A 13,561-nucleotide genomic window follows, 5' to 3' on the forward strand; every position below is an offset into this window, starting at 1 on the left:
CCTGGTCTCCGTTCTTTTCCTGGCCTTCGACTCTCAGCCAGCCCCGTCGGTGTCTCCGCTCCCGCCGAGAGGCTGTGGGGGGGGTGGGCTCTACAAGACTGGCTCCTGCGGAGCTGGGCCTCTCTGGGGACACCCGGAGTAGAGCTTAACACCCCTGCCCTACCACTAGTAGTCAGGGTTCCCCAGAGAAACAGCCCATCATATCTGAGAGATTTATTTATTTGCTATGTTTTAATGTTTATTTATTTTTGAGAGAGAATGAGCACGTGCGTGCATGAGCCGGGAAAGGGCAGAGAGAGAGCAAACAAGAAAGAATCCCACGCAGGCTCCATACTGTCAGCACAGAGCTCAACACGGGGTTCAAACCCTCAAACTGCGAGATCATGACCTGAGCCGAAATCAAGATTTGGATGTATATCCGACTGAGCTACCCAAGCACCCCAGAGAGATTTATTTTAAGGAATTGGCTCACACAGTGGGGGCTGACAAGTTAGGAATTTGTAGGGCAGGCCAGCAGGCTGGAAATTCGGGTAAGAGTGGATGTTTCAGTTGAGTCCAAAATCTGTAGGGCAAGCCAGAAACTCAGGATTTCTGTTACAGTCTCTGAAGCAGAATTCCTTCTCCAGGAAACCTGTTTTTTGCTCTTAACAGCCTTCACCTGGCTGGATGAGGACCACCCACGTGGAGAGGAGTCTCCTTTACTTAAGGCCTACCGATTGTTAAATATTAGTCACATCTACAAAATGCCTCCACAACAACATCTAGATTAGTGTCTGAACTGCCACACACCATAGCCTAGCCAAGCTACCACGTAAAATTCACCACAACCACTTACTAGCTGTCCGGAGGGAGTTGACTCAACTGTTCTGAGCCTTAGTCTTCTCACCTGTTAAAATGGGGGTGAGAACACTTGCTTCACAGGGTTCTCATGAGGATTAAGCAACATAAAGCATGTCAAAGCCAAACACAAGGTCTACTTTAAGATGTACCATTATTTTTTTTTTTAATTTTTTTTTCAACGTTTTTATTTATTTTTGGGACAGAGAGAGACAGAGCATGAACGGGGGAGGGACAGAGAGAGAGGGAGACACAGAATCGAAACAGGCTCCAGGCTCCGAGCCATCCGCCCAGAGCCTGACGCGGGGCTCGAACTCCCGGACCGCGAGATCGTGACCTGGCTGAAGTCGGACGCTTAACCGACTGCGCCACCCAGGCGCCCCAAGATGTACCATTATTTTATGCACCAGTGAGAGAATTCAAGAAAAAGTCACCAACTAAGCCATGACATAGTGTTTAAGATACTGCTGATTAAATAGTGTACTCTTATTTCAGGAACGTTAACACGTAAAAATATGTGTATCATAGAATGGATGGACTATATATCTGCAATTATGGAGAGTGTCAGACTCTTTTCTGACAGGAAGAGAGCCCTGCCCTCTACCCACCCAGGTTCCTGCAGGAGAGCCATCCTGGAGATCTGGTGTCCGTGTGGAGCTGAGTGGTTCTCACTAAGCACGGATGCCTTTAGTTAGGAAGGGGAGGTGTGGGGAGAGCTGCCCAGGGCATGAAGCTGACGTCCAGCCCCAGGAGGTGTTTGGGAACCATGTGTGTGTGTGCAGGCAGGGCTGGGCTGGGGGCAGTACTCTCCATCTGCCATGATCAAGTCAGGCAAGGCAGGAAGCTAGTCTAGGTGTTGGGGACTCAACAATAAGGCAAATTCTGGGTTTACCAAGAATACCCACTTTACTGTGCCTCTGTCTTTAGGCTTCAGGTTCTCCACCTGTTACCATAGAGATGGTTGAGTTGATGGGTGGTTTCGAGCATTAGAGGGAAACTGAGCCACAGAGGCCCTGGGCCCCTGCCTTTCTTCAACCAGAGGGATCTACTTGTACCTCTCCCACACATGGGTGTTCTGTGTTAGATTTCCTAAGTTCCCATGCTGGGCAGTAGTTCGGAAAGCTTGAAAAACACAGAGATGATTGAGGTGCCTGGGTGGCTCAGTCGGTTGAGCATCTGACTCTTGATTTCGACTCAGATCATGATCTCACGGTTCGTGGGTTCAAGCCCCACACTGGGTTTTGCGCTGACAGTGAGGAGCCTGCCTAAGATTCTCTTTTCTCTCTCTCTCTCTCTCTCTCTCTCTCTCTCTCTCTCTCTCTGCCCCCACTTGTACTCCCCCACTTGTACTATCTCTCTCTCAAAATAAAAACAAACAAAAAGAAAAGCATAGAGGTGGCTTTAAAGGCCCTGCCAGGGCTGACATCTAGTTCAGTCCAGAGATTTTCAAACCTGAGCAAGCTGCAGAATGACCTGAAATCTCCAAGAGGAGTGGGGCCTGAGAATCTGCGTTTTTAGCTGGCTTCCCAGGGATTCAGATGCAGGTTTTCTTTGAAGTTCCAATAAAGGACTGAGTGTGCAGGCCCTGGATTGTGGGCCCAAAAGAGAGTAAGGAAACCGCATCCCCGGCTGAATTTCTGCACCATCTGAGTTCCAGACCTAGACTTTGTTCCATATTTAGTTGTCTGTGTTTTATGCAGTATTTCTGTGTGAAAGGTTTGGACATGCAGATCCATTTTCCTAGGAGAACCGGCTTCCCTTCAGGTTTAACATCACCAGTGCCTGGATTAGGGTTGGGGTCAAGGTTCCACAGCCCTCTGGGTTTAGAGTCCATCTCTCCAAAGCCATCTGTTCTGTCATGTGAATACTCTTCTCCCTTAATCCTTTAGATCAGTGATTCTCAGCAGAGCTCACTTTTGCCCCCTAGAGGACATTTGGCAATGCCTGGAGACATATTTGGTTGTCCCCACTGTGGTGGCTGGGGGCCAGTGGATAGAGGCCAGGGATGCTGCTCAACATCCCACAGCCCAGGAAAGCCTCCACAGTAAGAACTGTCGAGCCCCAAACAACAACAGTACAAGGTTAAGAAACCTCAACTCCCGTGTCATCTCCCAAAGAGGTCTCTGTAACAACCCTAGTCACTCATTACTCTTCCTTTTCTCCATAGCTGTTCAAGCCATTTGAAATGATCTTTTTAGTTTGTGAGCTTGGTTTGATGGCTGTGCCCTAAGCTACTTCCCCCCCAGTAGAATATAAAGAATATTATCACCTGGTGGTGGTGGCAGTAATCATAGCAGCTGACATTTATTGAGCATTTACTATGTATGTATAAAGTGCTATGCTAAGGCATTTGCTCATATTTTTGGTAACCATCTTAGTAACCCTACAAGGTAGGAACTGTTATTGGCTATATCTTACAGATCAGAGAATGGGGACACGGGTTATTTGCCTGAGGACAGCAGTGGGGAAGGAAGGAGACACAATTCAAAAACAGGCAGTCTGAATCTGCCCTGCCGCCTTGTAGTACCTCAGTCAAGGGTTTTGAATGAGTGAAAGGTGGCGTGACTGTCCCAGCGGGCCATCTCACTCACCTGGTGGGGAAGACATGGCAGAATAATGGATATAGATTCATAAGAGTTGCCAGGCGTCCATGCTCCTGATGTACTGGGTGGCAGGCCTTCTCAGAGTGTGCTCACCAGCAGACAGAGATATAGAAACAGCTTCTCGCACATCTGCCACGAGCTAATGTGATCTATGGCTCCATCTGTCTGTCCCCAGCAGGCTCTGATTTGGGAGGAGTTCCCTGAACCCCATCTGTGAAGGTGGGAGCAGGCCTGGGGCTTTCCCAGAGCATCCCCCGGGGAGGAACCTAACCTGTCTCTGGGCTGGCTCTGGCAATCCCTGGCCCTAAGTGCCTAGGAAAGAATCTAACAGCCCTCATTCACCTCATTTTTTGTTTCTCAGGGAAGACTTTTGTGACTTGAATTTCAGCAGAAAGGCCATAGCATTTTGCAGGAGTCTCAAGTCCAGATGCCTGCCAGGACCAGGCAGGTAACATAGTGAATCCAGCTGGGTGATTGAGAGGGTGTGATGTGGTCAGTACTGTGTTGAAACCAGTGTCTCCCTAGAGGATATAGCTCCTACTCTGTTCTGGTCAATTATTGCCTTTCAAGGGTGTAAGCTCCACATTGCGGAATCTTCAGGAACCTCTAGGAAACCTATTAACTTTTCATTTAATTTAAAAATTAAATTAAAAAAATTATTAACACAACAGAAGACCAATAAAACACATCGTAAGTTAGAGTAGTTCTTGGGCTGGAAGCATGCTACTTCTGGTATATAGACCAGAACATTAGGCCAGGAGGTCTCAGTTTGTCTGCTCTTAGCTAGATGACTTTGGGAAAAGCCACCTCTCCACTCTGACTTCTGTCTCCTCATTTATAAGGTGGGAAGGGTATCAGCTTGGGCTACACTTCAGATTTATGGTAACAAAACATGGAATATATGGTATCGTTATTCAACAGTGAGTTCTGTGAGAAAGAATGTGAATAAGTGGACCTCTCCCTTCTTTGGGGATGCAGGTGAGTCTCTGAGCTTCACTTCTTCCAACCAAGCTCTAGCTTCTAAGGAAGAACTGGGCCAGTGCTGACCAGTGTTTCAGGCTGCTGTCCTTGCCCGGGATACAAGGGACAGGATACACAGGAGGTCATGCCTTCTGCAAAATGGGAGGATTGGGACTGGAGTAGTCAGTCTCCAAAGTTATGCCTGGCTGGGGAGCACTTCACAGTGACAGTTCTCCAGGTCTGGGGTGCAGCCTGCGCTATCCTCTCACCAGGACCCTCAGGAGATGCTCATGCACAGCCAGGTTTGCACCCTTCTCCCCGCTGTAAGTGCTCTGACCCTGTGTGTGCCCATTCTCCCAGTAGAACCACCAAGAGAGTCCCTTAATAGCTGTTTGGTGAGCACTTACTATGTTCCAAGGCCTGTACTTGACACTTTCCTCATGCTCTCTTACTCCACCTATTCTTTTTTTGTCCTCACAGCATCACCCAGAGCTAATATTGTTATCACCATTTTCCAGATGACGATACTGGGGCTGAGGAAGCCTCAAGGTCTCAATATGGGTGAGTGGTAGGAATGGGTTTCACATTTAGAAATGCTTGAGGAGCCCATGTGACCTCCAGCGCCATGTCACCCTTAGATGACACATACACACGGCCACAAAAGCCCAATCACTCAGGATCTCACTGCCCACCCCTTGCCCCAACCGGCAACATACACTCACACTTTGGTGATCTCAGGGCAGCAGCTGGGCGGTGGAGCGCCACCTAGTGGTGGTCTTAAAAACCGCTCTCGAGGGGCGCCTAGGTGGCTGAATAGACTTCAGCTCAAGTCATGATCTCACGGTTTGTGAGTTCGAGCCCCGCATCAGGCTGTGTGTTGACAGTTCAGAGCCTGGAGCCTGCTTCAGATTCTGTGTCTCTCTCTCTCTGTGTTCCTTCCCCGCTCACTCACTGGCTCTCTCTCTCAGAAATAAATACAAATTTAAAGATGCTTTTGAAAGTTCCTGCTCCACCAGATGAGTTTGGTGGAGGGAGACAGTTGCCCTGGCAGAGTGAAAGAGATGACTCCCAAGGGTCAGGATGAAAGTCATGCCTGGGGTAAAGGGCAGCAGAACTGAGGCCTGTGGAGGGGCCTCAAACAGCATCTCAAACTATAGCATCTCAAACAGTGCAGGAAAATGATAGAGGCTTCTCTTTCTGGAAGCCAATGAACATGGGTTTTTACACTTTATCCTTGCAACTCCCCTGTGAAGGAAGGGGAGGTCTTAGGGGCCTATTTTACACATGGACAAGATAAGACACATAAATCCAGCAGCTTGCCCACGTGCCTTGAGTTAGTGAAGGAGGCAGCTAGCCCTTTCATCACACTGGTTGAGAATGACAGTGGTGATGATGGAGGTGATGGTGGTCACGGTGGCAGCAGCTAATATTTGCTTGTAGCAAATACTTGTAGCATGTCAGCTGTATGAGGTAAGTACATTATTATCCCCATTTTCAGGTGAGGAAACAGATTCAGAGGAATGGATGAACTTAGCCCAAGGTGACACAGCTTCTAAGTGGTAGAGGAGGGATTCAAACCCTGGCAACGTGTCTCCAGCGCTAAAGCTCTTAACCAATGTCCCTTCTACTGGCTGAGGAAGCCTCCTTGCTGAGATGCCAGCAAAATGGATGCTTTGCTCCAGCGCACCTCACTCCGTCTACCCTCCCAAGCTGGCCTGAGAAGCCATAGCCTCCATCAGCTGGCGACGCCCAACCCCACATTCTCCTCAGAGACTCACTCTCTGCTGTGTGACCTTGGGCAAATGGCTTCCCCTCTCTGAGTCTCTGTTTCCCTATCTGTGAAATACAGAGCTTAAACTAGTTGGGCTCTGAGGTCCTGCTATTCCAAGTCTGTGAATCTATAATGACACTGGCTTAAGAATTTCTCTCCTGCTAACAATTTGAATTTGTCCTTGAATCAGTTACCAATCTAAAGACAAACTCTCTCTCTCTCCTCTCCCTCCTCCTTCTTCTCCCTCTCCCTGCCTCCCTCCCCCTGCCCCTTCTCTCCTCTTCTTTTCTATCCTCTCTCGTCTCCCTTCCTCCTCCTCTCGCTTTCTCTCAATCTCTCAATTTTCAGCCTAATTATGGCTAACTGTCTGTTATTTAGAGACTTATTATCCAAGCTCATTATGAGTAATTATTCAGTCTGGAGGGGAAACAGCAACACTGCTAGTTTAATTTAATGCTTACCTAGTTCACTTAATTAGCAATAAGTCTTGGCAAAACGATGGAATGCAAGGGGTCCTGGCTTGATGGGGGGTGGGGGGAGGCTGAATGCTGTTCTTGGGAAGATAAACAAGTTTCAGGGCAGAATGTGGGAGGAGGCAGGAGGGAGCTGCCAGTAAGCTGGGCCATGCCATCTGTCTAGACTGAGGATGGCCCATGACAGTGAAAGGTTGTACATTACACGGACTGGAAGGGCCACGTGTCAGGTGACACTTATGAAGCACCTGCTGTGTGCCGGACCCTGTGTAAGGCTTTGAGCAAACCTTATTTCTAATGCCCCATATCTGGGACTTGCACATTCTAGATAATTTAGATAATCGGCTCTCATAGTGAGTATGTTCTCTTTTTAGTAGCCTTGCAGTAATTCTGATTAGTCAAAGAAAACATTGCCCACTTGATGCTGTTGTGTCTGCTACATATCTCTCTTCACAGAGGGAGGCCATAGGTTCAGGGCTTTGGGCTGGCAACAGGATCTCACTGTTGTTCAGCTTCGGTTTTTTTGATAGTTTTCATCTGTTCACGACAAATGATGTTGGCTTTCCATATATAGAAGTGATGTAAAGTTTCCATTGTAGCAAAAATAAGTGAATTGTCATACAGGAAAATATGGGGTAAGAAGTCAAGGTGAGGAACACTGCCAAGGGGAGAGGAGAATGGAAAAGGGTCTGTTCTGTGCTCTGGGATAGGGATTATCTAGCCAGGAGGCAAGCCGACCCCAGTCCTCCACTCCCATGCCCTAGACAGACGCATAATCAGGCAGAGATGACCCAGATGCTGCCTCAGAATCTTGGGCTGGGCTCCAGGCACCCACCAGGAGGTCAGAATGACCCTTCTGACCACATTTCCCAGCCAGCCAAAGCCCCTCGCAGTTTTCCCAGGGCACCACTGTGCAAACCAGGACATCCCAGCCCCTTCTAGTCCCTCTTGCCCCTCCCATGGCCCCTTGGCCATCTCATACTCTCTGATTTCTCCTCAGCCCTCATTGGTCCTTCTGGTTCCCCTTTGTGCCACTAGGTAAACAGGCCCAGAAGGATGCCTCTTAACAGCCAATTAACAGCAGAGCCATGGCAATGCCAAAACACCTTCCTGGCTAAGCCCTGGTGTGTCCCTCCTTTGTCTGCCAGCCTTGGAGCCTAAGTCCACGGCCCTTTCCTGGAAGTGCCACACCTACTCCTACCCACCATCTGACACACCTACCCTGTGGCCCCTGTGAGAGTCCGTGTGTTACCTTTCCCAGGTGACATCTGTCTCTCTAAAGGAGCCCTGTCTCCCTACCCACAGAAAGGTGGGTGGCAAGGTAGGGTGAGGGCACATGGAAGTGTGCCCACCATGCTTCTTGAACACTACCTTTGGCTACTTCCAGGGGGTCAGGAGTATTGCAGTCCACATTCAAGCCTCCCCCTGCCATGTTGCAGACTGCACAGGGTCTCAGGGCCAAGGTTTGGCCTATGCAGCCGTCCTGAGTCCTCTCCCACCCCCAGCGAGCTAGAAACTGTCCCTAGACACCAGAAAACAAAAAACAAAGACAAAGGTTTGGAGCAAACAATGTCTGTTCTTATCCCAGCTTTCACTGCTGGCTTCGTAGCCCCCTGGGAGCCCCGCCTGCTTGCTCAGGCCAGCCTCTTGCTCACACGCTCATAGGTTACGCCTCCGATGGTGGAGATCTGAAAGAAGCAGCGGGAACAGAGGGAGTCAGTGCAGGGGTCGCTAAGTGACATGGGGCACAGCTGGAGGAGGACTGGCCTCAGTCCCAGCCCTGGGTAGAAGTGAGCGGTTGCACCACTCCTCTGAACTTCAGTTTCCCAATTTGTTACACAAGTCACTGTGCAGACTCAATGTGGCGAAAGTGCTAAACAGATGTCAGGGCTGATGTGGCTCTTTGTAGTATAACCTTCCACCTGTCTGTTCATTGAAGTTCACCCACTTCAGGCACTTGCCTTGCATTATCCCATTTAATCCTCCCAACAATGGTGTAGGGTTGTGCCCATTGTACAGATGGAAAAACTGAAGTCTAGAGGAGTCAAGTAAGCCCTCTAAGATCAAGAGGCCACAGCCTCTGCACACACAGCATTTATGGAGCACCTGTGTTCAGTGATGGGAAGATAGGGTCCCTGCCCCCAAGGAAGTGTAAGATTTCTTGAGAGAGGCAGGTGAGAGGATGCTGTTCCGTGAAGGCCCACTGTGTGCTGTGTCCTGGGCTTGAGGCCATCAGGGACCCAACATCATGGGGCTCGTACATATCATCAATTGGTCCTGAGACCCAACAGAGGAGGCTGCCTTCTCACGGGAAGTGGGCAGGTGGCAAATGGAGTTTTGTCAAGGGCAGCAGTGTGAAGTGATGTGTGATTTGTACATGGAGCAGGATGGAGCAGAGGGGGAGCTGCAAGCAGGAAGGAGGCTGGGACTTGGTCTAGAGCCATGGTGAGAACATGGCAAGTGTTGCTGATGGTGGCCTGGAGGGGGAGGACGGATGCCCACCTAATGCACTCCCTGCTGGTGGAGGACAGAGAAGTCCAGGATGATTCCAGCCTCTGGAAATGGGAGATGTGCCCACCAAGACAGCTTCTCTGTGGTGCTTGGTCTGTGTGCATGTGCATTTGTGTGTGTGCATGCCAGTGCCCTGGTGCATACATGCATATGCACGTGTGTGTGTGTTTGTGTGTGTGTGCGTGTGTGTGTACACATGTGACACACCCTGGTCTCTGAGCACTGCTCACACCACACAGGCTCCATGGTCAGGAGACCTTAGGAATCAGGAGACAGGTTTGTTCAGTTTGGGAAGATCGATCCTCTTGTTGGGCACAAACCTGCTTCTGGGTCTCCTGCCCTGGGTTCTCCCCACACACCTCACAGTTAGGGGAGCTTTGCTTCTGGGAGTCAGAACCCACTGGCTGACACTTAATGTAAAAATGTGTCCAAAGCTTTTACCAGATTCTCTAAGAGATCAATTTCCATCCAGGAAAAAATGGATAATCACTTTTGATCTTTTATATATTTTTTAAAACACTGGGCATCTTTTTCATTTTTAGATTAAAAAAAAAAAAATAGAGACCCACCAGCCTGGGAAGAGCTGGCAGAGACCTAGTCTAGAAGTCAGCCAGTGGAATCTGCCTCCAGCACAAACTAGCTGTGTGGCTTTGGACAAGTTACCTGTTGTCTCTGAACCTCTATGGCCAGTCTGTAAAATGGGAATAATGAGAGGTCATTGAGTCTCTTGGGCCTCTAGACTGGGTTTGAGATGAAGAAAACAAGGGAGAGAGAGAGAAAGAAAGAGAAAGAGGAGAAGGGGGCAACAAGGAGGTGGCAAACCCTACCTCCCTCATCACCTCCCTTCTGGAGAGCCTTGGGGAGGGTAGACTGGACCCCAGGGAGCTCTGGCCCAAGACACAGGATCACAAGGTGGGGAATGAAGTGTGGAAATGCCTGCCTTTTGCTTTCAATTTCACATCTATTTCTTTCACCTGGGGAAAATTCTGGAACCCTGGAAGAAGTAACGGGCCTCCAATCTGTGTTTACAGAGCACCAAGTGTGGGAAGGGGCCATCCACAGATGTGTGTGTTAGCCCTGCCTGCATTTTTTAAAAGGATTAATTCAATGCCAATGTTTAATAGTCTGGAAGTGCAAATTTCCAGCTTCTCTTGAAAAATCAGAAGGTCTAGCAGAAGGGCCTACAGGACGTGGAGCAGTATAGTGGCCGCCCTTGCAGGGCCCACCCAGACTCCCCCCTTCACCTAAACTCTGGGCTTCCACACTTGTGCCCCGGCAGTGGCAGAACCAGACTGCCAAGCGTCAATTCCCAGGACTGTCGTAGAAGCTAGGTGCCCTCCAGCTCACCGCTTAGCTCCCGGTGCTTCAGTCCCCTCACCTGGAAGATGGAGATAGAACCCCCGCCTAACAGGTTGCTCTGAAGATCAAACCAGATGACCTACACCGGGTGCTCAGCACAGAGCCTGGCACACGGGACGTGCTCACAAAGCCAGGACCCAGAGGCCCGGCTCTCAGGGGCCATGGCTGGAGGCAGAAGAGTGTTCTCATCATTATCCCAGGAACGAGCAGGACACTCACCTCCACCAGCTTGTCACCCACGATCTCCGAGGTCTGGTGATAGTTAGGGAAGTCTGCCACTATCTTCCCACCCTCCATCTGCACGGTGGCCTGGGAGGGAAGCATAACACTGAGCCTGAGTTGGCAGACACCCCCAAATGCAGGCCAGCCCCCCAGGGAGGAAGGGCTACCTACAGCCATCTCAGCCCCCTCTGGCATTGTTTGCCTTGTAGATAGATATACGATGACCTATGTCTGAAGATACGGGTAACAAGCACGAGTCGCTCAACCTTGCTGTGCCTCAGTTTTCTCCCCTCTAAAGTGGGGGTAGTAACTGGACCTACTTCAGAGTTATTACGAGGACTAAGCAATTTCATATGACATGTGTAAAGTGCTTGGCACGGTGCCTGGCACATGCTGAGCACACCTTGTTAGCCACGGAGTTAGTTACGATCCTCACTGATAGGACAACGATGATGTCAGCCAAGGATGTGGGTGCAGCTTCGTTTGTAATTGTAAACAACCTAAATATCTAGTCTGGACTGTCCACTGGTAAGTAACCTAAATATCTTATCGAGGAGGAAGTGTTAGATGAATGGTAGGCTTTCCATACTACAAGATACTATGCAAGCATTAAAAAGAATAAGGCAAATCAGTATGTGCTGACTCAGAAAGACATCATGAGAAATGGTTGAATTTTTTTAAATACACAAGTGACAGAACATGAACGTTATGACTACTTCTCCACTGGGGCAGCCTAAGGGGCAAAGTACGCACGGTCATGACTGGGGCTATAGAGAGAGGGGACCCAGAATGCACGGAAGACCTGAGGGACCAGGCTGGGTCGGATGAGGACAGTCACCTTTTACTTCTTTCTTATGTAAGATTGTGGTTTCAAACCCACATGAGTCTGATTCTAGGGTTGTCAATCTCTAGGCTACGTTGGAAGGCAGCATGAAAAAATGGTTATGCTCTCTGAAGCCAGACTGCCTGGGTGTGAAGGTGCACCCATGCTGTGCAACCGGGACAAGAGGGCAAGCTGTTTAACCCCATGGCTCAGCCTAACTCCCTCATCTGTAAAATGGGATAGTAATTGTAGCAACTTTGTAGGCCTAACTGCATTAACATATGTGAAATATTCAGCAGGTGTCTGGGATATATTAAGTGCTTGGCACATGTTAACAATTTTTAACAATTTCGTTACAGTGTCTGTTATGGGGGTAGCATTAAAAACCAGGAGTGGTTAAGTTGCCAAGTAACACAAGTGCTTAGGGGCTGGAGGCTAGACTTGAGAACAGAGCCTCAGCTTGGGGTATAGCCCCAGGGGACACGCTTGAGACCAAGAAGTTAGCCAGAGGCTTGGGGAAGGAGGGAATGGCGGCCAGTGGCCTCTCACCTTGAACTTCTTGCCCCCCACAGTCTCCATGTCACATTCTTTGCCGATGGTGAACTTGTTGGTCATGGAGTGGCCGCTCGGGTAGTGCTGGGACCAGATGAAATTCTGCCCGTCCTGCTGCACCTCCGTGACAATCTTGAAGTTTCGGCCCTTTTCGATAACATCGCTGGGGAGCCCTGGCCCAGGGACAAGTAGAGCAGCTGTGTAAGAGCTGCTTACAGCTTGTGGCTTTGAGAGAGGGCTTTCCTCCCTAGTGGCAGGCTAGCGCAATGGTTAAGAACACAGATCCTAGTTCTACCATGAACCATGAGCTTGGATGAGTCAGTCACTACCTCTCTGAGCCTCAGTGTTTCCATCGACAAAGTGGGGATAATAAGGCCCATTTCACAGGGCTGTTGCAAGGTTGAAATCAAAGTGATAGTGTCTTGTAAAACTTCTGGCATATAATTGACAATAAATAACAGCTGCTCTTCTGATAGTACCGTAGCATACACAGACTGCCAAGCTCACAAAGTCCTTGAACGAATGGGACCACCAACACCGTCTCCTAAGGCTCTTACTTCACAGATTAGACAATGAAGACCTGGACCAGGAAAGGGGCTTCTCAGCATCTCAGTGGAGGCTAGCAGCAGAACCAGGTCTAGCATTCAGACTGGCTCCCTTCCATTCCACGTGAGACTGTTGTAGGGGAAGCCAGGCACCGATCCTTCAGGGCCACTCGCCATAATTGACCCAGAAGGACTCTTGTCTCCCTTGTGCCCTGCTCTCAGGGCCTCTCTGGCCACTGGGAGGTAGGGCAGAGATCCCCCGGGGCTGTCTCTTGACTCGTGACAATGGCGCTGCCTCAGACTTAGATAGTGCACCAAGACCTCTGCAGGATTGTCAGGACCGCTGTCCTGTGGGTTCCTCACACCCAGTGCCACAAATGGAGTGGTGAGAGGAGTGGCATCTTTGATCTCTTCCCGTAGTTCCTAGCACAGGAAGAGAGGCCCGTGTTTGTTGAATGGCCAAGTGAATGCATGGCTTTTCAAGCCTGGTCTCTATACTGACCTTTTGGTTACCTCTCCCCAGGCAGGATGTGGTGGCCCCCCTCATCATCTCATCATAGGGCCCTGGGTTCTAATGATCTCTGTCCCTAATTTACAGTGTGACCTTGAGGCACCCCATCAGTAGCATCAGGCTGGCCCTTGCATATAGCAGGTGTTCAGTATACATTTGAATGAATGAATAAACCAATCAGGTCTCCAACTCACTAACTACTGGCTATGTGACCTTCGACTAGTCACTCCACTCCTCTGGGCCTCAAAGAGTTTGGGTTCCTGGCCCCAAGCTGGCTGTGACAGACCAGCCCTGGGAAGGGGTACTCATGCACTCACTCACCAAGACGCTTCATGAACTCGTCATAATTCTTCTCACTCTCGATCTCGTACTTGCCGCTGAAGGCCATTCTGCT

General features: G+C 49.7%; 1 protein-coding gene across 1 annotated transcript; it reads right to left on the reverse strand.

The window, feature by feature from the left end:
- Nucleotides 1–8,278: 8,278 nt before the first annotated feature.
- Nucleotides 8,279–13,561, reverse strand: FABP6 (fatty acid binding protein 6). The gene is made up of 4 exons (XM_030328231.1): nt 13,489–13,561; nt 12,109–12,284; nt 10,734–10,823; nt 8,279–8,332 (listed from the first exon to the last, which is right to left on the reverse strand). The coding sequence occupies exons 1-4, from the start codon at nt 13,553–13,555 to the stop codon at nt 8,279–8,281; spliced, it is 387 nt and encodes a 128-aa protein (XP_030184091.1). The 5' UTR covers nt 13,556–13,561.

The sequence above is a fragment of the Lynx canadensis genome, chromosome A1 (genome assembly GCF_007474595.2).
Source record: "Lynx canadensis isolate LIC74 chromosome A1, mLynCan4.pri.v2, whole genome shotgun sequence".
In the NCBI taxonomy this organism is placed as follows: Eukaryota; Metazoa; Chordata; class Mammalia; order Carnivora; family Felidae; genus Lynx; species Lynx canadensis.